At 39.3% G+C, this 27165-nt stretch overlaps 2 protein-coding genes across 7 annotated transcripts in view; one reads left to right on the top strand and one right to left on the bottom strand.

The window, feature by feature from the left end:
• Tdc2 (Tyrosine decarboxylase 2) overlaps positions 1 to 26078 on the top strand; it is a 77201-nt gene extending 51123 nt beyond the window's left edge. For both annotated transcript variants that reach the window (XM_073989094.1, XM_073989093.1), the window contains exons 2-9: positions 6735 to 6883; positions 6955 to 7262; positions 7325 to 7561; positions 11058 to 11255; positions 11380 to 11594; positions 12088 to 12214; positions 25100 to 25611; positions 25673 to 26078. In XM_073989094.1, the coding sequence (XP_073845195.1) occupies positions 6754 to 6883; positions 6955 to 7262; positions 7325 to 7561; positions 11058 to 11255; positions 11380 to 11594; positions 12088 to 12214; positions 25100 to 25611; positions 25673 to 25868 (1923 nt within the window). In that variant the 5' untranslated portion in view covers positions 6735 to 6753 and the 3' untranslated portion in view covers positions 25869 to 26078. The remainder of the gene's footprint in view (positions 1 to 6734; positions 6884 to 6954; positions 7263 to 7324; positions 7562 to 11057; positions 11256 to 11379; positions 11595 to 12087; positions 12215 to 25099; positions 25612 to 25672) is intronic.
• The window catches only part of Rpp25 (ribonuclease P protein subunit Rpp25), a 153387-nt gene that overhangs the window by 46125 nt on the left and 80097 nt on the right, over positions 1 to 27165 (bottom strand). The window lies entirely within an intron of this gene.

The raw sequence follows: 27165 nt of genomic DNA, 5'->3' as shown, positions 1-27165 counted from the left end.
GTGGACTTGTACAGACATATTTCTGGCGAACAGTTTTACATCACATTGAAGACTAAATACCAAATTTCAGCCATTTTGGTGGAATATTGAAGACACAACCTTCAAAATACGAAAAATCGGGAGGTGCCTTTCCATGGGGGCTATATGAAGGCGTGGACCTATACCGACAAATTTAAAAGGGAAGTTTGAGTACCCCAACGAAGTCTAAATACAAAATTTCAGCCATTTCGGTGGAATATTGAGGCCACAACGTTCAAAATACCAAAAATCGGGAGGTACCGTTCTATGAGGGCTATATAAAGGCATGGGCCGATACCGACAAAGTTCTGGGGGAAAGTTTTATAACGCCAACGTAGACTAAGTACCAAATTTCAGCCATTTCGGTGTGATAATGAATCTAAAACCTTCAAAATACCGAAAATCGGGAGGTACCGTTCTATGGGGGCTATATGAAGGTGTGGACCGATACCGACAAAATTCTGGGGGAAAGTTTTATACCCCTAAAGAAGACTACGTACCAAATGTCAGCCATTTTGGTAGGATAATGAAGCTAAAACCCTAAAAATACCGAAAATCGGGAGGTCCGTTCCATGGGGGCTATATGAAGGTGTGGGCCGATACCGACAAAATTCTGGAGGAAAGTTTTATACCCCTAAAGAAAACTACGTACCAAATTTCAGCCATTTTGGTAGGATAATGAAGCTAAAACCTTAAAAATACCGAAAATCGGGAGGTACCGTTCTAAGGGGGCTATATGAAGGTGTGGACCGATACCGACAAAATTCTCGGGGAAAGTTTTATACCCCTAAAGAAGACTACGTACCAAATTTTAGCCATTTTGGTAGTATAATGAAGCTAAAACCTTAAAAATACCGAGGTACCGTTCTATGGGGGCTATATCAAAAAAAAAAAACTTCTGTACTAAATGTTGACTTTCTATCTTTAAAATTGCGAGCTGTATCTTGATTTCAACAGACAGACAGACGGACGGACGGACTGACGGACAGACGGACATGGTCAGATCGACATAGAATTTTATGCTGATCAATAATATATATACTTTATAGGGTCTCCGACGAATATTTCGATGTGTTACAAACGGAATGACAAATTTAATTATACCCTCCATATGGTGGAGGGTATAAAAATGTGCCTCATCGAAATAATGGTTTTAGACCCCAAGTATGTTTGGACGAAATGTGTTTCAGACAATTTGGAGTCAATCTAGCCATGTCCGTCCGTCTGTCTGTCTGTCCTGCTGGCTGGAGCGCACGATAACTCTCGAACGGATGAACCGATTCGATTCAAATGTTGGCTTTCGTAATATTTTGCCCAAACTTAGTTTAAGTTCGAAGATGAGCTACATCGGTCCACCCCTTCCGGTACCTCCCCCACAAAAGTTCGAAAATGTTCGGAAAGTTTGTGCGCACGATAACTTTTGAAGGGAGTGACCGATTTGGTCCATACTTTGTATACTGTAAACTTTCTACCAGAGTAATATGAGGTTCCAATATGGTCTCAATAGGTCCATTCCTTCGGGTACCTCCCACACAAAATTTCGGAAAAATTCAGTTTAGGGCCATCTCTCGAATCGCTTTGATTTTTGTTTTAGCAACTTGTATTCACTGCCCTCCATACGAAGGTACAAGTTTCATCAGGGGAACGTCCATACTTCCTGAGAAAATAGCATGAAAGTTGCAAAAAAACCCTATGACACCGTGTAAGGTGGTTGGAGCGCAAGATAACTCTCGAACGGATCTGCCGATTCGGTCCAAAATATGGTGTTAGTAATACTTTGTCCAAACATAGTTTAAGTTTGAAGATAAGCCCTATCGGTCCACTCCTTCAGGTACCTCCCCCACAAAAGTTCAAAAATGTTCGAAAAAAATGTTCGTACGGTAACTCTTCAAGGGAGTGGCCGAATTGGTCTATACTTTACACATCCTAATATATCTACCAGATATAGATCAGGTTCAAATATGGACTATATTTGTCCACTCCATAGGGTACCCCTCACACAAAATTTTGGATAAGTTCACTTTAAGACCTGCTATCGAATCACTTTAATTTTTGTTGAAGCAACTTGCATTCGCTGCCCCAATTACGTTGGTAAACATTTTTTCAGGGGCAAGTCCATACTTCTTGGGCAAACATCCCGAAGGGTGTAAAAACCACCTATGGCACCATATGTAGTGGCTGGACATCCACTTCCATAATGGTCAATGTAGAACCATTCATTTTAGTATCTCCTCCGCAAAACTTTTGATCTCTAATCCCAATGAACATTTTTGTCGGTTCAAATGCCGAAAATTTTTAAAAACCCCTAAATACATACGTTTTTCATTGTTTGATATATACAGGCTGAGGGTATATCTCTGTCGGCAAAGCCGACTGATACTTTTTTACTTGTTATATCACAACTGATGTCTTTTGTTGTGTTTACGGCGGTGCCGAGGTATACGAAGTCTTTTACTACCTCAAAATTATAGGAACCAACTTCAACAGTTGGTCCGATCTGAAAGGACGCGCGTCGACACCATCAGCTTGGTCTTCTCGCCGTTTACCGCCAGACCCACTTTAGCAGATTCTCCTTCGACCTTCATAAAGGTATCGGTTACTTCTTTTACTGATCGTCCCATGATGTCTATATCATCAGCATAAGCAAGTAACTTGTGGCTATTGGTGTAGATTGTGCCACTTCTTTTGACGTTTGCCTCTCGTATAACCTTTTCTAGCAGGATGTTGAAAAGGTCACACGAAAGGCTGTCTCCTTGCCTGAAACCTCTTTTGGTACAAAACTCTTCGGAGAGGTTCTTTTCTATTTTAACTGATGATCTTGTGTCAGTTAGAGTAATTTTACAAAGCCGAATGAGCTTTGCGGGGATACCAAATTCAGACATTGCACAGTGGATCCACCCATTGGCCAAAAATAAAAAAATGAATGTCAAAATTTTGGTACAACATCTGGCAACTCTGACAGCTATGACATGGACCTTTTTAAAAATATATTAGTTTTTGTTTCATTCGAACGCGATCTTCTTAAGAATAGCTTCAAAAGTCGGAACATTTGACTAATATTTTTTGTTGTGAGTACAACCTATGTTTTAAGTACAAGTAAATATATTCAAACTATCGCGAAAGTAATACGTATAGCAAAATATTATAGTGGACTTTGAAGGAGGAGGTAATAGCTTAATTTTCATTAAAAAATAGTGTTTTAGCGTGTTGTGAAAATCTAGTTATCTGCATATTTTCTTAGTGTATTTTGTAATGCTAATTCGATAATATACTTAAATTTGACCTAAGGTTATAGTCATGATGTCCACCAGTGCCCACCTCGGGAATAATTTTCCAAAGTAGGTCATGGGTTTAAGATTATTCAGTATTAAAATCAGCTGCCATCTAGTGCCAGACTATAAATGGTGGGATGCTGACAAAAGCTGGCCTAGAATAGGGTTTCTATGGATATATTAGCGTATAACTCTGTTAGCTGACCACGTACATTAACATAATTGGCATCAGTGGCAAGATGAAGAAATCTTCTTCCAAATTAGTATTACGTTGGTGGTATGTGCCTTCCAGGAAGAACGCTATAAGATCTATATTTCAAATTTTACCAATTTTCAGACAAAAATATTGATTTTTTTAATCGGCTTAATTGGTTAGATTTTATGTTGTTTTGGGGATTATTTTGTTTCCCCAAGCCTATTTTTGCATCATAAGATAATCGGGAACTTTGTTCATGTCATTATGTATTAACAGCATAAAACAATTTTTACCGTATACCCCCTCCAGAGGGTAAGGGGGGAGAATGTTACGCTCGTGGTTTCTTAAAACACTCTTCGCAGCAGCACAAAGCTGTAATCGGCCATTGGCTTGATTTTTACACTCTAAATATTTTTGGCCACTTTCTCCATACAAGTGGATCCACTGTGCATTGCTTGGAATACTTTTGAACGTAGCGGGCTGTCGAAGGCTGATTTATAATCGACAAAAAGGTGGTAGGTGTCGATCTGCATCTCTTGGGTCTTCTCCAGGATTTGCCGCAGGGTAAATATCTGGTCAATGGTGGACTTGCCAGGTCTAAAGCCGCATTGGTATGGTCCAATTATCTCGTTGACCATTGGCTTTAGTCGTTCGCACAATATCCCTGACACGATCTTGTAGGCAATAGGGAGTAGACTTATGCCCCTATAGTCTTATCTCCCTTCTTGTGGACGGGGCACAGGATGCTCAGATTCCAAACGTCGGGTACGCGTTCTTTCTGCCAGATGGAGCTAACTAGCTGATGCATACACCTTATCAGTGTGTCGTCTCCGGTTTTAAACAGCTCGGCTGGTAGGCCATCAGCTCCTGCTGCCTTATTATTCTTCAGCCGGTTTATTGCTGTCTTTACCTCATCTTGGCCGGGTGGTATACATACATACATTCAATAACATCTTCTTGGATTGGATATGTGGTGTCTTCGTCGACTTCGCTACTATTGGATACCAACAGTTTGGAAAAATGCTCTTTCCATATCCTTAGCGCACTATCTGTATCAGTTACCAGATTACCTTGCTGGTCTCTACAAGAGGATGTGCCAGTTCCAAAGCCATCTGTTTGATGATTCACTCTTTGGTAGAATTTTCGGACTTCATTCTGTCTCCTGTACTTCTCGATTTGTTCACACTCCCGCTTTTCCACCTCTCTCTTTTTCCTGCGCAAAAGACGTTTCTCCTCTCTCCTTTTCTCCCGATACCTCTCTCGTGCGCTACGCGTTGCTACTGATTGCAAAGTAGCTCTATATGCCGCATTTTTCTCTTCGGTGGCAGCACGACACTCCTGATCATACCATGGATTCCTTGGTGGAGGCCTCTGGTATCCAAGTATGGATTTTGCGGCTGTTTGCATGGAGTGGGCAATGATTTGCCATTGCGCTGATATGTTATCGGGATGAGGAGTGTTTTGATTAAGCAATTGGGCTAGTTGAGTGGAATATGCTGTGGCTGTCTGTTGTGATTGCAGCTTACCGATGTCTAACTTTCGTGTTGTGTCTGTTCGTACTTTGTTTGCTACGTTTAAGCGGGTGCGTACCTTTGCTGCAACAAGGTAGTGGTCCGAATCAATGTTTGCGCCTCGGAACGATCGAACATCCAACACGCTCGATGAATGTCTTCCATCTATCACAACATGATCAATTTGATTTCTTGTTTTCTGATCCGGAGACAGCCAGGTGCCCTTATGAATATCGAGATGATTAAATCTGGTACTGCTAACTACCATGTTTTTTGCAGCTGCAAAGTCTATCAGCCTCATACCATTGTCAGATGTTTCACTGTGGAGGCTGAATTTCCCGACTGTTGAGCCAAAGATATTCTCCTTTCCAATTTTGGCATTAAAATCGCCTAGAATGATTTTAATGTCATGGGCAGGGCAACGGTCATATGTTTCTTCTAAGCGCTCGTAAAATATATCTTTGGTCTGTTCGTCCTTGTCTTCAGTGGGAGCATGAGCGCAAATAAAGCTGACGTTGAAGAATTTTGCCTTTAATCGAATTGCAGCGAGTCTTTCATTCACTGGAGACCAGATGTTTTAACCTCCGACCAACTACAAATCCGCAACCAAATTCATGCTTTGTGTCATGGCAGCTATAATACAGTGCGTCACCTGTAGGTGTTGTTGTGATGCCTTTCCCGTTCCATCGTATTTCCTGTATGCCAGTAATGTCGGCCTTGTACTTTTCAAGTACATCTGCCAATGCGTAAACTGTACCTTCTCTATAAGGAGTGCGAACATTCCAGGTGCAGATTCGCATATCATGGTCCTTAAAACGTTTGCGGGGGTCGTCAACTTTTGAGGGATTTGTTTTTCTTTTCTTTCGTTTCTTCATAGTGGGCTGTTTTTCTAGGGGAGGGTTACTAACCCGACGCCCAAACCCAAGTTTTTAACGTTCTTATGGGTGAACGCGCGGCACATGTTAGCTCACTACCTTTAACGGGTGTTAAAGGTAGTTCCCCAGGTGACACCACGGGGAGGTCAGTGTCCACTTGAGATGCCATGTTAAAGCCGGTCAAGACCGTTGCTTGGTATCTTCCATCCCCTACGTCACCCAGAGTCCCTGGATCTATTTAATCTAATAAAACCTTTGAACAGTTTCTGTTTATAGATAGATCTGGATCATCCATCCAGGTCCATATGGGTGTAAGTCCTCTTTTTATGGGCAATTTTTGTTAACTATTCGGAGAGATACGTTGAACTTCTTCTATACATAGATGACGGCCTTTGGAAGTTCTCCATCCATAGAAGTCGTTCGAAATATTATCTCTAAAATGTTGTTCATTCATAAAAGACCTTAAGAAGGTTCGATTGGAAAGATCTTCCGTCCATATAGAACATTCTTCTTTCTTCACTGGGTCCACTTAATCTTCGAAAAACTTTGAATAGTTTCGCCTATAACTAAATCTGGATCATGAGGCGTATACGTGGTGTCATCTATCAGTCGCAATGGTGTACTTCGTAAACACATTTTTTTTGAATCCCGTACATGATAAACAATCTGTATTGGGGAAAATTAAAGGCTTTTGGGAAATTTTGTAACTTTAAATATTGGATGCGCGTGTTTGGAAGAATGACACGGCCGCGAGAGTATTTTAATTTCAGCAAATTTAACATTTTCTAACAGCAAAATCCTTCCGTTAACACTAAAAAAATTTATATATTTTTGTCGTTAAAATTGTATCTACCCCTTTCAGAATCTCTTAGGGACCAAACATGGACAGTAACGAATTTCGTAAAAGAGGTGCCGAAATGGTCGAGTATATATGCCAATATTTGGAGACACTGAATGAGAGACGGGTTACACCAAGTGTGGAACCAGGATATTTAAGGCATTTACTACCAGGTACACCTATCTCATCATATAACTAACCTCAATTTTAGCAATATTGACTTTGAATATATTTCAAAACCCAGCTGAGGCCCCTCATGACCCCGAAGATTGGGACAAAATCATGAACGATGTAGAAGAAAAAATAATGCCCGGTGTAACACATTGGCAACATCCAAGATTTCATGCATACTTTCCGGCGGGTAATTCATTTCCCTCGATTTTGGGTGATATGTTGGGTGACGGTATTGGCTGTATTGGTTTCTCATGGGCCGCCAGTCCTGCCTGTACAGAACTGGAAACAATTGTGTTGGATTGGTTGGGTAAGGCAATTGGTTTGCCCGATCATTTTTTGGCCTTGAAAGAGGGTAGCACAGGTGGTGGGGTGATACAGGTAAGATGGATGGGAAAGCGATAAATGTAAGTGAGTCTAGGTGATTTGTTGTTTTTTCTTAGACCTCTGCTTCGGAGTGTATATTGGTATCGTTGTTGGCAGCCCGTGCCCAGGCCATAAAACGTCTCAAGTCTCAACATCCATTTGTGGAGGAATGTCTTTTGCTCTCGAAACTAATGGCATATTGTTCCAAGGAGGCCCATAGTTGTGTGGAGAAGGCTGCCATGATTTCATTTGTAAAGTTGCGGATTTTAGAACCCGATGAGAATGCCAGTTTGAGGGGTGAAACAGTGAGACAGGTAAGTGCTGTGTTGTGATTTTTTTTAGTTCTAAATACATAAACCATAATCTAATTGTTAGAAACCTATTGACGGTCGCCATTAGCTGGTCTTCCATCTATAGAAGACCTTTTTTAAGACTTCCAATTGGAGGAATTATATCTGCAGAAGACCTCAATATGAGGTTTTCTATATATAGTAGACCCGTTTAAAAGATCGCTTAAGGGGGTCTTCTATCTTTGGAAGACTGCTTTTTGGGATCTTTAATCTTTTAAAGACTACTTTTTGACGTATTCTGTTTGTAGAAGTGCACTTTAGAAGGTCTTCTATATGAAGAAGATCCAATCCTGAAGAAGACCTCAATATGAGGCCTTCTACATAAATGAGATTCCTTTAAGGGGTGTTTTATCTAAAGAAGATCCCCTAAGGGCATCTTCTATCTTAAGAAGACTTCTCTTGGGGGGTCTTCTATCTTTAGAAGACTCCTCTTGGGGGGTCTTCTATCTTTAGAAGACTTTTTTGGTGGTCTTCCATATTTAGAAAACTTTTTTGGAGGTTTTATCTCTTTAAACGTTTCCCTTAGGAGAGGTTTTGTTTATGTAAGACCCCTTTAGGAGGTCTCCCACCTATAGAAGGTTTTTTAGTAGGTCTTCTATCGCTAGAAGACCCCTTTAAGAGATCTTCTGTCTATATAAGACCCCATTATGAGGTCTTCTATCTGTAGAAGGTCTATTATGAGGTCTTCTATCTGTAGGAAACCCCTTTAAATGGTCCTTTGTCTAAAATCCCTTACAGAAGGCTCCTTTTGGGGGTGTTTATCTATTTCTATTACTTCAATAGCCTATTAGGAGGTCTTTTGTATAGAAGACCCCTTTGAGAGGTGTTTTATCTATAGAAGATCCTTAAGGAGGACTTCTATCTTAAGAAGATTCCTGTTGGGAATTTTTCATCTTTAGAAGACTCCTTTTGGAGGTTTTCTGTCTTCTAAAGCGAACGAAGATCCAAAGAAGGAGTCTTCTAAAGAAAGAAGACACCCCCTAATGGATCTTCAATAGATAAAAGACACCCTATAGGGGTCTTCTAAAGATAGAAGTCTTCATAATGGGGTCTTCTACAGACAGAAGATCTCCTAAAGGGGTCTTCTACCGATAGAATACCACCTAAAAGGTTTCTGTTTGAGTAAAAGATCTTTAAGAGGTCTCCCACCTATAGAAGGATCTTTTAGGAGGTCTTCTATCGGTAAAAGAACCCTTTATGAATACTTCTATTGGTAGAAGACCCCATTATGGGATCTTCTATCTTTAGAAGACCCCTATAGGGTGTCTTTTATCTATTGAAGATCCCATAGGGGGTGTCTTCTTTCTTTAGAAGACTCCTTTTTGAGGTCTTCTGTCTGTAGAAGTGCCCTTTAGGAGGGTTTCTGTTTATATAAGAGCCCTTTAGGAGGTCTTCTATAAGTAAAAATCCGCACTAGGAGGTCTTCCATTTATACAAAACCATTTTGGGAAGTCTTCTATCTGTAGAAGACACCTTTAAGGGGTCTTTTATCTATTGAAGATCCCTTAAGAGGGTCTTCTATCGTTAGAAGACACCTTTTAGGGGTCTCTTAAGATGGTCTTCTATCGTTAGAAGACTCCTTTTGGGGATCTTTGAGAGGTGTTTTATGTATAGAAGATCCTTAAGGAGGTCTTCTATCTTAAGAAGACTCCTGTTGGGAATTTTTCATCTTTAGAAGACTCCATTTGGAGGTTTTCTGTCTTCTAAAGCGAACGAAGACCCAAAAAAGGAGTCTTCTAAATAAAGAAGACACCCCCTAAGGGATCTTCAATAGATAAAAGACTCCCTATAGGGGTCTTCTAAAGATAGAAGAGCTCGTTATGGGGTCTTCTACAAATAGAAGTCTTCATAATGGGGTCTTCTACAGACAGAAGATCTCCTAAAGGGGCCTTCTACCGATAGAAGACCTCCTAAAAGGTTTCTATTTATGTAAAAGACCTTTAGGAGGTCTCCCACATATAGAAGGTCTTTTGGGAGGTCTTGTATCGGTAGAAGACCCTTTTAGGAGATCTTCTGTCTGTAGAAGACCCCATTATGAAGACTTCTATATGTAGAAGACCCCATTATGAGGTCTTCTATTTTTAGAAGACCCCTATAGGGGGTCTTTTATCTATTGAACATCCCTTAGGGGGTGTCTTCTTTCTTTAGAAGACTCCTTTTTGAGGTCTTCCATCTGTAGGAGTGCCCTTTAGGAGGGTTTCTGTTTATATAAGAGCCCTTTAGGAGGTCTTCTATATGTAGAAATCCGCATTAGGAGGTCTTCCATCTATACAAAATCATTTTGGGAAGTCTTCTATTTGTAGGAGACCCCATTATGAAGTTTTCTATCTATAGGAGACGCCTTTAAGAGGTTTGTTTTATCTATAGAAGATCCCTTAAGGGGGTCTTCTATCTTTAGAAAACTCTTTGAAGGGTCTTCCATCTTTAGAGGACTCCTTTTTGAGGTCTTCTATCTGTAGAAGTGTCCATTATTTGGTCTTCTATCTATAGAATACTCCTTTAAGGGGTCTTTTATCTATTGAAGTTCGCTTAAGAAATTTTTCTATCGTTAGAAGACTCCTTTTGGGATCTTCCATCTTTAGAAGACTCTTTTTTGAGGTCTTCAGTCTGCAGAAGTGCCCTTTATGAGCGTTTCTGTTTATATAAGAGCCCTTTAGGAGGTCTTTTATACGTAGAAATACGTATTTGGAGGTCTTCCATCTATACAAAACCATTTTGGGAAGTCTTTAGAAGACCCCATTAGGAAGTCTTCTATTTGTAGAAAATCCTATTAAAAGGCCTTCTATCTTTAGGAGGCGCCTTGAAGAGGTTTTTTTTTTATCTATAGAAGATCCCTTAATGGGGTATTCTATCATTGGAAGACTCTTTTGGAAGTCTTCTATCTGTAGAAGTGCCTTTTAGAAGGACTTCTGTTTACAGTAGACCCCTTAAGGGGGTATTCTATATTTATAAGACTCTTTGGAGGTCTTCTATCTGTATAAGACCGTTAGTAGATTCATAGAACACCCCATTGAGAGGTCGTCTATCTATAGGAGAGCTCTACAAGTGGTCTCCTATCTGTTCAAAATTATTTAAACAGTACCATGAGGGGTATACGTAGTGTCATATGTCATACGCAATGGTGTACTTCGTTCTTAAAAAATTAAGAAGAGATGGAGATTTTTCCATTCATGGAACTTTAGAAGGTATTTGCTCATTGAGAGCATTGTGTTCTAATGAACCTCTTTTTTGCAGTTCTTTTTCTAGCTGTATGAACCTTTAAGATGTTCTACATGTACCATTATCGGTTATCTCTTGAAAGTGTTCAACCTAAAGGAGCTCCATCTATGGAAGATCGGTTTCATTCTATAGAATAGGATCAGAAGGTCTTCTATTTCCTAGCAACATTTAGAACCTAATTTGTGGTCTTCATTTTCTAAAACAAAAAATGTTTTTCTCTACCTCCCCCTCCATTTTTTAGGCCATGGAAGAAGATGAGCTACAGGGATTTGTACCATTTTTTGTCTCAACCACATTGGGTACCACGGGTTCGTGTGCCTTTGACAACCTGTATGAGATTGGACAAGAATTGAAAAATTTCCCCGGTGTTTGGTTGCATGTGGATGCTGCCTATGCCGGTAATTCATTTATATGTCCCGAACTGAAGCCACTGCTAAAGGTGAGTGCAACAATTGAAGGAAAAAAACAAAATTCCCCGCCAGTTTTTTGGAAAATCCAAAAATCTAACTTCTAAGAAGTGTGAAATAATATTTCCTCTTTTTTTGTCTTTGTTTTCATTTCAGGGCATCGAATTTGCCGACTCATTCAATACAAATCCCAACAAATGGTTGTTAACCAATTTCGATTGTTCCACACTGTGGGTAAGAGATCGTATTCGGCTGACTTCAGCATTGGTTGTGGATCCATTGTATCTCAAGCATGGCTATTCAGATGCAGCCATTGATTATCGCCACTGGGGAGTACCGCTTAGTCGTCGTTTTCGTTCATTGAAATTGTGGTATGTAGTGATGGGGCGAGACAGGGCAGCCAAACAGCAGCAGCAGCATGCGATTTATGTACCTTTCCAATTTCTGTTGTGTACTTCTTTTGCGTATTTTTTGTGTTTTGATTTTGTTTACAGAATTAATTTGCATTTATTTTGGACACCCTTTTTGTTGTTGTTTATCGAAAAGATTTTACGTTGTAGCCACGAAAAACAAAAATTCCAAAGAGCGCTCGGCATCATTTGGTTGAATGTTGGCTGCTTTAAATACCCAAATATGGCCCAAACGCAAATTGATTATTGTTTAGGTATAAAATTTACGTTTATTGTTTATTACCTTATTGCCTGGCTGCCTGGCTGCTTAGCAGTTTGTCGGCCCGTCTGTCTGTCTAAATGTTTGTCGGAATTCCAGCGCCTTCCATGATAAATGATCGTTACTCTATTTTTGTGTTGTTGTATCCTCACTTCTCTTGTTTATCTTTTTTTCGTTGGGATTTTTTCTTCACAGGTTTGTCTTACGCTCTTATGGAATTTCCGGATTACAAAAATACATCCGACATCATATCGAATTGGCAAAACGTTTCGAACAACATGTCCTCAAAGATAAACGTTTCGAAGTTTGCAATCAAGTAAAGGTAAGTCAAATCAAATGAATACAACTAAAAAGCGTAGATGGCGGCTTTGCCGAGGAGATCTTCCGTCAATAGGATACGCCTCTAAGAGGGTCCATTTCAGAAGGCCCCTTTATCTATAAGAGACTCCCTTTGGAGGGGTTCTATCTATCTAGACCTCTTTCGGATGTACTTTATATATAGAAGAGCCTTTAAGAGGTCTTGTATATATAGAAGATCACTTGAGGGGAGACTTCTGTTTACAGAATACCCTATGCATATAAGACACTTTAGGAGGTCTATCTGTAGTAGCCCCCATTAGGTATTCCTTTATCTCTAGAAGACGCCTTTAAGAGGAATTTTATCTATACAAGATCGCTTAAGGAGCTATTCTATATATTGATGACCCCATTAGGAGGTGTTCTATCTGTTTTCTATCTATAGGAGACCCTTTTAGGAGATCTTCTATCTGTAGAAGACCCGATTAGGGGGCCTTCCATCTATAAAATACCCCTTTAGGAGGCTTTTTATCTGTAGAAGACCCACATTAGGAGGTCTTCTATCTGTAGAAGACCCCACTGAAGGTCTTCTATTTATAGGAGATCACTTTAGGAGGCCTTCTATCTATAGAAGACCCCATTAGGAGGTCTTCTATCTGTAGAAGACCCCATTAGGAGGTTTTTATCCGTTGAAGACACCTTTAGTAAGTCTTCTATCTGTAGAAAACCCCAATATGAGATCTTCAATCTATAGAAGATCCCTTTAGGAGAACCATTACGATGTCTTCTATCCGTTGAAGACACCTTTAGGAAGTCCTCTATCTGTAGAAAACCCCAATAGGAAGTATCGTAGACCCCTTTAGGAGGTCTTTTATCTATAGAAGACTCCATTAGGAGGTCTTCTATCTGTAGCAGATTCCATTAGGAGGTCTTCCATCTATAGGATAAGCTATTTTAAAGGTCTCCTATCAGTAGAAGACCCCTTTAGGAGGTCTTCTATCTGTAGAAGACGCCTTTAGGAGGTCTTCTATCTGTAGAAGAACCCTTTAGGAGATCTTCTATCTGTAGAAGACCCTTTAGGAGGTCCTTATCTGTAGAAGATCCCATTAGGAGGTCTTCTATCCGTTGAAGACACCTTTAGCAGGTCTTCTATCTGTAGAAGATCCCATTAGTAGGTATTCTATCCGCTGGAGACACTAAAGGTAGAAGAAGACCTCATTTGGAGGTCTTCTATCTGTTGAAGAGCCAATTAGGGGGTCTTCTATCGGTGGAAGACCCAATTAGGAGATATTCTATCTGTAGAAGACCAGATTAGGAGGTCTTCTATCTGTAGAAGACCCCTTTAGAAGGTCTTCTATCTGTAGAAGACCCCCATTAGGATGCCTTCTATCTGCTGATGAACCCTTTAGGAGATCTTCTATCTGTAGAAGACCCTTTAGGAGGTCCTTATCTGTAGAAGATCCCATTAGGAGGTCTTCTATCCGTTGAAGACACCTTTAGCAGGTCTTCTATCTGTAGAAGATCCCATTAGTAGGTATTCTATCCGCTGGAGACACTAAAGGTAGAAGAAGACCTCATTTGGAGGTCTTCTATCTGTTGAAGAGCCAATTAGGGGGTCTTCTATCGGTGGAAGACCCAATTAGGAGATATTCTATCTGTAGAAGACCAGATTAGGAGGTCTTCTATCTGTAGAAGACCCCTTTAGAAGGTCTTCTATCTGTAGAAGACCCCCATTAGGATGCCTTCTATCTGCTGATGAACCCTTTAGGAGATCATTAATCTATAGAAGACCCATTTAGGAGGTCTTTTATCTGTAGAAGATCCCATTAGTAGGTCTTCTATCCGTTGAAGACAACTTTAGCAGGTCTGCTATCTGTAGAAGACCCCATTTGGAGGTCTTCTATCTGTTGAAGAGCCTGTTAGGAAGTCCTCTATCTGTAGAAGAGCCAATTAGGGGGTCTTCTATCTGTGGAAGACCCAATTAGGAGATATTCTATCTGTAGAAGACCAGATTAGGAGGTCTTCTATCTGTAAATACCTCTTTAGGAGGTCTTCTATCTGTAGAACACCCCATTTGGAGGTCTTCTATCTGTTGAAGACCCTGTTAGGAGGTCTTCTATCTGTAGAAGAGCCAATTAGGGGGTCTTCTATCTGTGGAAGACCCAATTAGGAGATATTCTATCTGTAGAAGACCAGATTAGGAGGTCTTCTATCTGTAAATACCCCTTTAGAAGGTCTTCTATCTGTAGAAGACCCCCATTAGGATGCCTTCTATCTGCTGAAGAACCCTTTAGGAGATCTTCTATCTGTAGAAGACCCCTTTAGGAGGTATTTTATCTGTAGAAGATCCCATTAGTAGGTCTTCTATCCGTTGAAGACACCTTTAACAGGTCTTCTATCTGTAGAAGACCCCATTTGGAGGTCTTCTATCTGTTGAAGACCCTGTTAAGAGGTCTTCTATCTGTAGAAGAGCCAATTAGGGAGTCTTCTATCTGTGGAAGACCCAATTAGGAGATATATCTGTAGAAGACCAGATTAGGAGGTCTTCTATCTGTAAATACCCCTTTAGGAAGTCTTCTATTTGTAGAAGACCCCTTTAGAAGGTCTTCTATCTGTAGAAGACCCCCATTAGGATGCCTTCTATCTGCTGAAGAACTCTTTAGGAGATCTTCTATCTGTAGAAGACCCCATTTGGATGTCTTCTTACAGCAGATCAGTATCTTTCCAGTTTTTTTTTCTTTTACATTTAATTATGCCCTCCATTCCTAAATTTCTCCATGGTGGGCTACTGCTTACCAATCTTTGGTCAACAAGTTGACTTCAAATCCATTCAAAAACGAATTCAAAACTTGAAATTGAAGTGTTTTCTGCATTAGAGAGCAAAGCAAGTGAGCTGAGTGAGTGAGTGAACGTGTAAATGTGAAGCCTGACATGTGTTAACAATTTCTTTAAAACTTCAAAAATACAAGACATTTGAAAACAAACAAATCAACGTAAGCCAGCCCAAACCAAAGCAGCCTTGAGCTATGACAAGTGGACGGTGCAGTACATTGACGCATAAGTGCCACTTTGTTTGGCTTGTCCTAAGGCCCCTTTTTTGTGTTTTGACATGTCTTTTGTTTACACACATCTTTTTTGTTGGGGAACGCTGAATTTAATTCATTTTAATTCAATTTACAATCTCATTAATTACCACTCAATTTCAGTAATAATTTTCATGGTAGCCAATCGGAAACCGGATATCAAACGGCCGGACAATCGATTGGCTCAATCGACTTGATAAAGCAAATTAGTGTTATGATGAAATTGTTGCAAAGTTTTATGAAATGTTTTGTTTTGATTTGGTGTCTCGTTAGTGGGTACGAGATTATTCGCAGGTATTGAAACTTGTTGCTTCTTGATCTTGTAAACGTGATGAAATCGTGGCTCTTATTGAGATATTTCTTATTTTAATGGCAGTTGTTGTTAGTGCAGTATGTTGTATGAGCATAAAAGAGCCTAAACCTAATATACACTGGCAAACTCAAACTAGTGTTTTGGTCACATACGTCATTTATTAGACAGATATTCAGTGGAATTGCCAACATAAATGAGGTGTTTTTTTAAAGATGTATGATGTAAATGCGGCTTTATCAATCTCCTATAGACAACAGAAGACTTCCCCAGGTTTTCTTTAGACAACAGAATACCTCTTGAGGTATTCTAAAGACAACAACAGCCCTGTTGAGGTCTTTTATAGACCACAGAAGACCTCTTGAGATTTTCTGTACACAACAGAAGACCTACTGAGATCTTCTTAAACAACAGAAAACCCCTTGGCATCTCCTACAGAAAACAAAAGACATCCTGAGGTCTTCTACAGACAACAGAAACCTTCTTGAGGTTTTCTATATACCACAGAAGGCCTCCTAAGGTCTACTTTAGATCGCAGAAGGTCTTTTGAGGTCTTATATTGACAACAGAAATCCTCTGAGGTACAACAGATGTCTCTTTTAGACAACAGAAGTCCTCCTGAAATCTTCTCTCAGGAGGCCATTTGTAGGCAATAAAAGTCCTCGTTAAGGTCTTCAATAGAAGACAGATCTTCCATAGACAACAGAATACCTTTTTAGGTCTCCTATAGTAATAGAAGACCGCCTGAGGTTTTCTATAGACAACCGAAGACCCCTTGAGGTATTCTATAGGCAACGGAATACCTTCACCGGTCTTATAAAGGCAACGGAAGACCTCTTGAGTTCTCCTGTAGACACCAAAAGAACTATTGAGGTCTTCTTTAGATAATAGAAGACCTCCTGAGGCAACAAAAGACCTTCTTAGCAATTCTATAGAAAACCGAAAACTCTTGAGATCTTCTACAGGCAACGAAATACTTCAGGTCTTCTATAGACCACATAAGACCTCCTAAGGTTTTCTTTAGACCGCAGAAGGTCTCCTAAGGTCTTCTTTAGACCTACCAAGGTTTCGTTAGATAGAAAGGAGGGTTTTTAGACCACATAAGGTCTCTGAGGTCTTCAGTAGACAACAGAAGACCATAACAAAGCAGAAGAAGATCTCTCGAGTTCTTCTATAGACAACCGAAGACCTCTTCAGGCCTTCTATAGGCAACGAAAGAACTTTTCAGACCTAATATAGACCTCAGAAGACTTCCTAATGTCTACTATATACCGTAAAAGACCTGGCAAGATCTTCAGTAAACAGCAGAAGACCTCCTGAGATATTCTTTAAACAACTGAATACCTCTTGGGATTTCCAATAGAAAACAGAAGACTTTCTATAGACAACCGAAAATCTCTTGATGTCTTCTATAGACAGCGAAAGACCTCTACAGGTTTTCAACAGACCACAGAAACCTTCCTTAGGTCTACTTTAGTCCGCAGAAAACCTCTTGAGGGTTTCTTTACACACAGAAGTCTTGTTTAGGCAACTGAAGACCTCCTGAGGTCTTCTTTAGACAACTGAAGACCTCCTGAAGTCCTCTTTAGACAATAGAAGACCTTTGTTGTCTAAAGAACATCTCAAGAGATCTTCGATTGTCTATAGATTTCTCAGGAGTAACTTTTGTTGTCCAAAGAAGACCTCTAGAGGTATTTTGTTGTCTACAACAGGTCTAAGAAGGCCTTTTGTTGCCCATAGAACCCTTAAGAGATCTTCTGTTGTCTATAGGAGATAGGATGACCGCTGAATGCCTCCTAATGTTTTCTTTAGACCGCAGAAGACCATCTAAGGTCTCCTTTAGACAGCAGAAGACCTCATGAGGTCTTCTATAGACAACAAAAAACCTATTGAGGTTTTCGTTAGACAATAAAAAACATACCTAAGGTCTTCTTTAGACGGCAGAAGACCTCTTGACGTCTTTTACAGAAAACAAAAGGCCTACCGAGGCTTGCTAGACCACATAAGACCTCTGAGATCTTCAGTAGACAACAGAAGGCCATTAGACAACAGAAGAAGATCTCACGAGATCTTCTATTTAAACCGAAGACTTCTTGAGGTCTTCTATAGGCAGCGAAAGACCTCTTCAGACCTATTATTGACTGCAGAATACTTCCTAAGACCGTAGAATACCTGGTGAGATGTTCAGTAAACAAAAGAACACCTTCTGAGATCTTTTTTAAGCAACTGAAGACCTCTTTATATTTCCGAAAATATCTCTCATATATAGCGAAAGACCTCTACTGGTCTTCTAAAGACCACAGAAGGTCTACTTTAGTACGCAGAAGACCTCTTGAAGTCTTCTAGAAAAACACAGGGGTCTTTATTAGACAACAGAAGTCTTCCTGAAGTCTTCTATAGGCAACTGAAGACATCCTGAGGTCTTCTATGGGCAACATAAGAGCTCCTGAGGTCTTAAGACAACAAAGGTCTTCTATTGTCTAAAGAAGACCTCAAGAGGTCTTCGATTGTCTATAGGTTTCTCAGGAGTATCTTTTGTTGTCTAAAAAAGACCTCAAGAGGTCTTCTGTTGTCTAAAGCAGGTCTAAGAAGATCTTCTGTTGCCTATAGAAGACCTAAAGATGTCTTCTGTAGTCTATAGGAGATCTCAAGATGTTTTATGTTCTCTGTTGTCTAAAGAGGATCTCAGGAGATCTTCTCTTGTTTATAGAAAACCATAAAAGGTTGTCTGTTGGCTATAGAAGACCTCAATAGGTCTCCTGTTAACTTTAGGACATCTCTGGTGGTTTTCTGTTACATATGGAAGACCTAAAGAGGTCGTCTGTTGTATAAACAAGGTCTCAGCAGATTTGATGTTGTCTATAGAGAGGCTTTCTTCTGTTGTTTAGAGAAGGCATCAAGTGGTCTTCTAATGTCTAAAGGAGAGCTCAAGGATGACTTCTGTTATTTAAAAAACCTCAAGAGATCTGCTGTTGTCTAAAGAAAATTACAGATGATCGTTTGTTGTCTATAGAAGACATAAAGAGGTCTTATGTAGCCAATAGAAAATCTTAAGACGTCTTGTGTTGTTTATAGAAGATAGCAGGAGGTCTTGTGTTGTCTAAAGAAGACCTTAGGAGGTCTTCTGTCCCTAAGAGAGCTCAAGAGGTTTTCTGTTGTTCGAAGAAGATCTCATGAGGTTTTTTCTTGTCTGCAGAAGATCTCAGGAGGATTTCTGTTGTCTTTAGACGACTTCCAGACGTCTTATGTTGTCTATAAAAGATCTCAGCAGGTCTTGTGTTGTCTAAAGAAGACCTTAGGAGATCCTTTGTCCTATAAAAGACCTGAAGAGGTTTTCTGAAGATCTCAGGAGGTCTTTTCTTGTCTGTAGAAGACCTCAGGATGACGTTTGTGTTTTCAAAAATAGCTATGTGTTTATAAAATACCTGAAGGGGTTTTCCGTTGTCCATAGAAGATCTCAGGAGATATTTTCTTGTCTAACTCAGAAGGTCTATTCTGGTCTATGGAAGATCTCAGGAATTTTTCTGTTGTCTATAAAATACCTTAGGAAATATTTTTTTTTTTTTCATTAGAAGACTATAGAAGATCCCAATAGGGCTTCTGTTGTCTGAAGAAAACCTCGGGAGGTCTTCTGTTGTGTACAAACGATTTCAAGAGGTATGGTTTTGGGTATAGAAGATATTAGTAGGTCTTCTGTAGTCGAAAAATTCATTCAGCCAACAATGATGCGAAAAAAAATCTTCAAAAAAGTTCTGAGAAACATGTTTTTTTATACAGGGAAAAATCCTCCTATCACCAAAAAAGGCCGTTTTTGACCATTAATCGGTGGATATTTAGGCCAGAACGTTCAAAATACCGAAAATGGGGAGGTACGACTCTATGGGGGCTATATGAAGACGAGGACCTATACCGACAGATTTGGGGTGGAAAGTTATAAGCCCCCAGCGAAGACCTATTACCAATTTCAGCCATTTATGTGTGAGGCTAAAACCTCAAAAATACCGAAAATCGGGAGGTACCGTCCTATGGGGGCTATATGAAGCCGTGGACCTATGCAGACAAATTTCAAGGTTAAAGTTTTGTACCCCCAACGAAGACTAAATACCAAATTTCAGCAATTTCGGTAAAATATCGATAATCGGGAGGTACCGTTCTATGGGGGCTGTATCAAAACGTGGACCTACACCTACAATTCTCTGTTGAAATGTTTCATACCTCTGCCGAAGACTAACCACCAAATTTCAGTAATTTCGGTTGGTCTTTGTGACTAAAACTTTTAAAATACTGAAAATCGGGAGTAGGGTTCTATGGGGACTATATCAAAACGTGGACCTACCATCGCAGTTTTTTGTCGTGGAGATTGTAAGTCAATAATAGGTACGTTTACCAAAATTGATGCACCTACGATAACTCCTTCTATGCACCTACGATAACTCCTTCTATTTGAACTCAGTAGACAACAAAAGACCTTTTGTTGTCTTCTTTAGACCTTTTAAGATCTTCTATAAAAAAGGCCTCCTGAGGTCTTTTATAGACAACCGAAAACCTCTTGATGTCTTCCATATAGCTCTGAAGGCCTCCTAAGGTCTACTTTAGACCGCAGAATAACTTTTGAGGTATTTTATAGACAAGAGTGGCCTTTTCTTGAACAACAGAAGTCCTATAGGCAACAAAAGTCCTCTTTAGGGTCATCTATAGAAGAAAGATCTTCCGCAGATAACAAAATACCTTTTCAGGTCTTCTAAAGTACTAAAATACCGCCGGAGGTTTTCTATAGACAACCGGAGGCCCCTTGAGGTCTTCTATAGGCAACGAAAGACCTCTTTAGGACTTCTATATACCACAGAAGACCACTTCGGACCGTCTTATACCACAAAAGACCTGTTAGACCGTAGAAGTCCTCTACTCTTGAGGTCTTCTATACACAGCAAAAGACTTAATGAGGTCTTCTATAGACAACCGGAAACCTCTTGAGGTCTTCTATGTACCACAGAAGATCTCCTAAAGTCTACTTTAGACCGCAGGAGATATCTTGAGGTCTTCTATAGACAGCAGAGGTATCTTTTAGACAACAGAAGTCCCCGGAGATCTTCTTTAGACAATAGAGGTTCTCTGGAGGTCTTTTGTAGGCAACAAAAGTCCTCTTTAAGGTCTTTTATACACAGCAAAAGACTTACTGAGGTCTTCTATAGACAACGCAAAACCTCTTGAGGTCTTCTATGTATCACAGAAGACCTCCTAAAGTCTACTTAAGACCGCAGAAGATATCTTGAGGTCTTCTATAGACAGCAGAGGTATCTTTTAGACAACAGAAGTCCCCTGAGATCTTCTTTAGACAATAGAGGTTCTATGAAGGTCTTCTGTAGGCAACAAAAGTCCTCTTTAAGGTCTTTTATAGATGACAGATCTTCCATAGGTAACAAAATACCTCTTCAGGTCTTCTACAGTAATGGAAGAACTCCGGAAGCTTTCATAGAGAACCAAAGACCCCTTGAAGTCTTCTAAAGAGGACGTCCTGAGGCCTTCTTTAGACCACAGAAATCCTCTTGAGGTCTTCTATAGACAATAAAGGACCTACTGATTTTAAAGAACAGAAGACCTCCTGACAATAGAAGTCCTCTTCAGATCTCAGTAGAGAACAGAAGAAGACCTCCTGAGTTCTTCTTTAGACAACAGAAGATTTCTTGAGTTCTACAGACAACATTGAGATCTTCTATAGTTTCCTAAAGACCACAGAAGAACTCTTGAGGTCTTCTTTAGACAACAGAGATCTTCTGTTGCATATAGATGACGTCAAGAGCTCTGCTGTTGTATAGAAGATCTAAAAAGGTCTTCTGTTGTATAAAGAAGGTATCAGAAGAACTTCTGTTATCTATAGAAGACTATAAGAGGCTTTCTTTTGCCTAAAAAGACCTTAGGAGGTCTTCTTTTGCCTAAAAAAGACCTTAGGAGGTCTTCTTTTGCCTAAAAAAGACCTTAGGAGGTCTTCTCTTGTTTATGGAAGACCTCAGGAGATCTTCTCTTGTTTATGGAAGACCTCAGGAGATCTTCTCTTGTTTATGGAAGACCTCAAGAGGTCTTCTGTTATTTATAGAAGACCTCAAGAGGTCTTCTGATATATAAAGAAGATCCTAGGAGGTCTTCTGATTTCTATAGAAATATCAAGAGGTACTCTGTTACATATATATGACCTGAAGTGGTCTCCTGTTGTCTATGGATGTCCTCAAAATGTGATCCAAGAGGTCACTGTTGCCTATAGATGACTTCAAGGGGTTTTTGTTGTTTATAGACGACAACAGGAGATCTTCTGTTGCCTATAGAAGATCTCAAGAGGTTTTCTGTCGTCTAAAGAAGACTTCATATAAGACGTAAAAAGGTCTTATGTGGTATAAAGATGGAGTCCAGAGATCTTCTGTTGTTTATAGAAGAGGCTTCCTTTCGTCTAAAGAAGACCTAAGGAGGTCTTCTGATATTTATAGAGGAACTCAAGAGGTCTTCTGGTGTCCAAAGAAAACCACAGGAGGTCATCTGTTGTCTATAGAAGACCTCATTAGGTCTTCTGTTGCATATAGGTGACCTCAAGATGATTTCAAGAAGTTTTTGTTGTTTATAGAAGACCTCAGGAGATTTTCTTTTGCTATTGAAGATCTCAATAGGTCTTCTGTTGTCTAAAGAAGGTCTCTGGAGGTCTTCTTTTGCCTATAAAAGACCTAAGAGTTCTTCTGTTGCGTATATAAGACCTAAGAGGTTTTCTGTTGTCTATATAAGACCTTAGGAGGTCTTCTGTTGCATATAGGTGACCTCAAGAGGTATTTTGTGGTCTTAAGATGTCTTTTGTTATCTACAGATGATTTCAAGAAGTTTTTGTTGTTTATAGAAGACCTAAGGAGCTTTTCTTTTGTTATTGAAGGCCTCTATTGTGTAAAGAAGGTCTCTGGGGTCTTCTGTTGCCTATAGAAGACCTAATAGGTCTTCTGTTGCTTATATAAGACCTAAAAGGTCTTCTGTTGTCTATAGACGACCTCATGAGGTCTTCTGTTGTTTAAAGAAGGTCTCAAGAGGTCTTATGTTGTATATAGAATACCTAAATAGGTCTTTTGTTGTCTATATAAGATTTTAAGAGGTCTTCTTATGTCTATAGAAGACCTCAGAAGGTCTTGTTTTGTCCCAAAGAGCTCTGTGTCTATAAAATACCTAAAGAGGTTTTCCGTTGTCCATAGAAGATCTCAGGAGGTATTTTCTTGTCTATCTCAGAAGGTCTTCTGTTGTCTATAGAAGACCTCAGGATGTATTCTATTAACAATAGAAGATCTCAGGAGGTTTTTTGTTGTCTAAAGACAACAGCAGGTCTTATTCTGCCTGTAGAAGACCTGAAGATGTCTTCTGTTGTTCAAAGAAGGTCTCAGGAGGTCTTCTGTTGTCTTAAGAAGGCCGTATGAGGTCTTCTGTTGTGTAGACCTCAGGAGGACTTTTGTTGTCTCAAAAAGAGTTCTGTGTCTATAAAATACTTCAAGAGCTTTTCCATAGTCAATAGTAGATTTCAGGAGGTATTTTCTTGTCTATCTCAGAAGGTCATTTGTTGCCTATAGAAGACCTCAGGATGTATTCTATTGTTTATAGGAGATCTCAGGAGGTTTTTTTGTTTTCTACAGATAACCTCAGAAGGTTTCCACTCACTGTAGAAGAACTAAAAAGATTTTCTGTTGTCTATAGTAGTTTCAGGAGCCTTCTGTTGTCATAAGAAGGTCTTAGTAGATCATCTGTGGTGTAAAGAAGAAATTAACAGGTATTCAAGAGGTTTTCTGTTATTATGTCTGTAGAATACCTCAGGAGGACTTCTGTTATCTCAAAAAGAACTCTGTGTCCATAAAATACCTAAGAGATTTTCCGTTGTTTATAGAAGATCTCAGGAGGTCTCTTCTTGCCTATCTCAGAAAGTTTTCTGTTGTCTATAGAAGATCTCAGGAGGTTTCTGCTGTCTAAAGAATACCTCGGGAGGTCATCTGTTGAATATAAAAGATTTCAAGATGTCTTCTTTTGTCTGCAGACCATCTCAAGAGGTTTGCAATAGGTTTTTTCTTTTGCCTAAAGAATACCTTAGGAGGTCTTCTGTTGACTTTAGAAGACTACAGGAGATCTCAAGATGGCTTCTGTTGTCTGAAGAAATCCTCAGGAGGTCTTCTGTTGTGTACAAACGATTTCAAGAGGTATGGTTTTGGGTATAGAAGATATTAGTAGGTCTCCTGTAGTCGAAAAATTCATTCAGCCAACAATTAAGCGAACAAAAATCTTCAAATAAAGTCCTGAGATATATTTCCGAAAAATCGACAGTCAAAACTGATCGTGTGTACCCCGCTTTAAATAATGAAAGCGATTTCATTCTTTTTTATATTTTTACATTAGGGTCTTAACTTAAATATAATAAAATAAAATTAACGAAATTCGGGTAAATTTAGATAATAAAGCAAACTAAATTTTCGGTGCAAGATATCTGCATTTTTCACCATTCTCGTTGCAAGGCATTTTTCAGGGTTCCTATGCTTTAGATGTTATGACTTCTTATATTTGTCTCCAAAATACTCCATAAATTGCCCATAGGATTCAAATCCGTAGATCGGGTAGGTGTTTGAATCATTTTTGGACAGTTATATTCTCGAAAAATGAGAGATCTGTGCTTGGGGTCATACCTTGATAGAATTGGAATGTTGTCCCAAATCCCATTTTTTCAGCGCTACATTTAAAATTATCCTTCAGAATGTTTAAATAATATATCTTATCCTTATTTCCTTCGATAAAAACAAGATTCCCTACACCGGAAGCACTCATACAACCCCATACCATAACATAGTCTCCTCTGTGCTTTACGGTTGGAATTGTGTATTTAGGGCCAAAAGCCGTATTTGCTAGACCACCGATTGAGATTTAATGGTGGATTTTCTATGTATTTCTAACAGCGCCACCGTTAAAGTTTGTCTAACGGTTGAAGAACGGTATATGACGTATGACGCATATACTGCTGTTGTTGGCATGGCAGACTAAGCGGCGTTACTGTTCCACAGTTGACCAAAGCGTTGGTGGTGGCATTTCTAGTTTCTAATACAAAAATTGTATTGAATAATTACAAGGCAATGCTCGAAATGAGAAAACAATTTTACTCAGACTGACAGCTAGACAGTCAGTTGGAGAAAAATAAATAATACGCCCACTCTGCATCATACGCAACGATTTACTTTGAATATTTTTAGAGATTATTTTTTGGATGTAAATAAAAAATATTCGAATGAAAGTAAATCAACACTTGAAAATTTGAAATGAATTTGGAGTAGATAAGGGAAAGTATTTTAGAAGATCATGTCGAGATTCGTGTGACTAAAAAGGGTGGGTATACGGAACTTATTACAAATACAAACTTTTTTCTATATTCTAACATTATCCGACACTTTTTCCTATGACCCGAAGCCTTTCTATTGTGCTAAACTGGTATTTCATTTCAATCACATTTTTTTCCACATTCCAGCTTGGCTTAGTGTGCTTCCGTTTATTGGGTTCGGATAAGTTAAACGAAAAGCTGCTTAGCGCCATCAATGAATCGGGCAAGCTGCACATGGTTCCGGCATGTGTCAATGAAAAATATATCATACGATTTTGTGCTGTGGCCCAAAATGCCACCGAAGAAGATATCGACTATGCCTGGGAGACAATTGTCGACTTTGCCAATGAACTGTTGGAGAAGGAGCAACACGATGAGTTGTCTGAAATTATCAATCAAAAGAAAACAATTACCTTGGAAAAGAAACGTTCGTTCTTCGTGCGTATGGTCAGTGATCCGAAAATTTATAATCCTGCCATAAATAAGGCTGGCACACCCAAGGTATCCCTCGATATGGCCTCACCGATTTCTACCAGGGGTAGTAATCCCGTTATACGCACCCAATCATCAATTGAACACAACTCCTGGATATCGTGGCCATTGGCATTTCTCTTCAATAACAATGACGACAATGGCCAAAAGAGTAATGTGTCGTTGCGGTAAGTAGGGCTCAGAGGTATGTAATGCTAGAATGGCTGTGTTATTTTTTATTTTTTCCAGTTTTCGCCATTTGGACACAAATGTCCGACCCTCTTCATCGCGTCGCAATTCCGGTGCCGGTTCATCACCATCCCCCGAAGCCGACTATGCTGCCGGAAGTGTGGTGAATGTCATCAAATCGCCCAAGAAGTCGCCGAATCTAATACGTAAAGGTCTTGCCAGTAGCTCTACTAATAATTCCAATAATCAAAAATAAATGATTGAAATTTAGTTTTCACAGAACTCACGCAACGGACCTGGCTGAGATAAGTTTGGCAAAAGCAAAGCAAAAAACGTTGTTTCTCTTTAAAATTTAAAATCCAAAATCCAAAAACAAAAACCTTTCTTGGCTTGAAATTATTCACAAATAAAATTAAACACTCATACATACAAACAAACACACACACCAACACATCAAAGGTAAAAATCAAGCATTGTTATTCCGGCAAAAGGGGATGATTAGAGTAAGTTATGCAACCATATTTTTTACTTTTTTCTTGCTTCTTATGAGCTTTGGGTAGCTGCGCTTCTGAACTTAGTACTAATCAAGAGACACTTGAAATGCTGCTTTTACTAATATTATATAAAAACAACAACAACAAGCCAATATACTAATGCTCTAATGTTCCAGCACCTGCAAGAATGTACAAATTTTTTACTATCATAATAATTTTTTTCTTTATGTTACACTGTGCAACAAGGTTTCTGTGCGGTGGAAAATTCCTTTCGGAGATGAAAGGCCTTAGTGAGTATATTAAGAACCCAAAAGGAAATTTTCCCCATAGGTCAAGTTTCTGAGATATCGCGGGATGAATTTTTTGAATTTTCGCCTACGATGCTTGAGAAAATAGTTTTATATCTCTGTTTGCCGTTATTGTAGCTCCGTTTTGAGATTACATGTCTTCAGTCGAATCGAATGGCGAATCTTTTTGTAGAACATTTCATTCTTCTAACTCAATTCCTTTCATATCCTTTTCGTCCTTTCTTTCTTGAACCGTAGTGAAAGTACCACAAGATGAGATTTTACAGCATCCAAATATTCCACAAAAATATTGCTCAGAGAATTTTAGGTAAGGTTCTCATTGACAACTAATCGATATTGTCGCGTTTTCATGGTCCTTTTTGACATTTACCCGGTTTTTGTTCAGAAAAAAACCTATGTTTTGTTTTTCTGTATATTCGTTATTTGTTATGTATTGGTAGGTAGACATGCCTATTGGTTATCGCTTATATTGACATCTGGGATGTATCTGAAATATTTACCATATATAGCTCCCGATATGCTGAACACGTTAATGACAAATTTTCTTGGAGAATAGATCCGGTTATCTAATATTTTGAACCTTATATAGCGATATAAAACCCGGATTTTGTACCGATTTTAAGTAACCGTTTAACCTTATATGTATACCATTAGAAAGTTAATAAAATTGCCAATCAGGGAAAATAAATTTTTTGACAGCATCTTACCTGAGTTTGGTGCTAAAACAAAAAACCCGTATTCTTGAACCGTT

The sequence above is a fragment of the Musca autumnalis genome, unplaced genomic scaffold (assembly GCF_047663935.1).
Source record: "Musca autumnalis isolate F117 unplaced genomic scaffold, ASM4766393v1 scaffold_5, whole genome shotgun sequence".
NCBI classification, from domain to species: domain Eukaryota; kingdom Metazoa; phylum Arthropoda; class Insecta; order Diptera; family Muscidae; genus Musca; species Musca autumnalis.
Note: the sequence above shows the minus strand (reverse complement) of the source record. Positions and strands in the feature narration are given on the sequence as shown.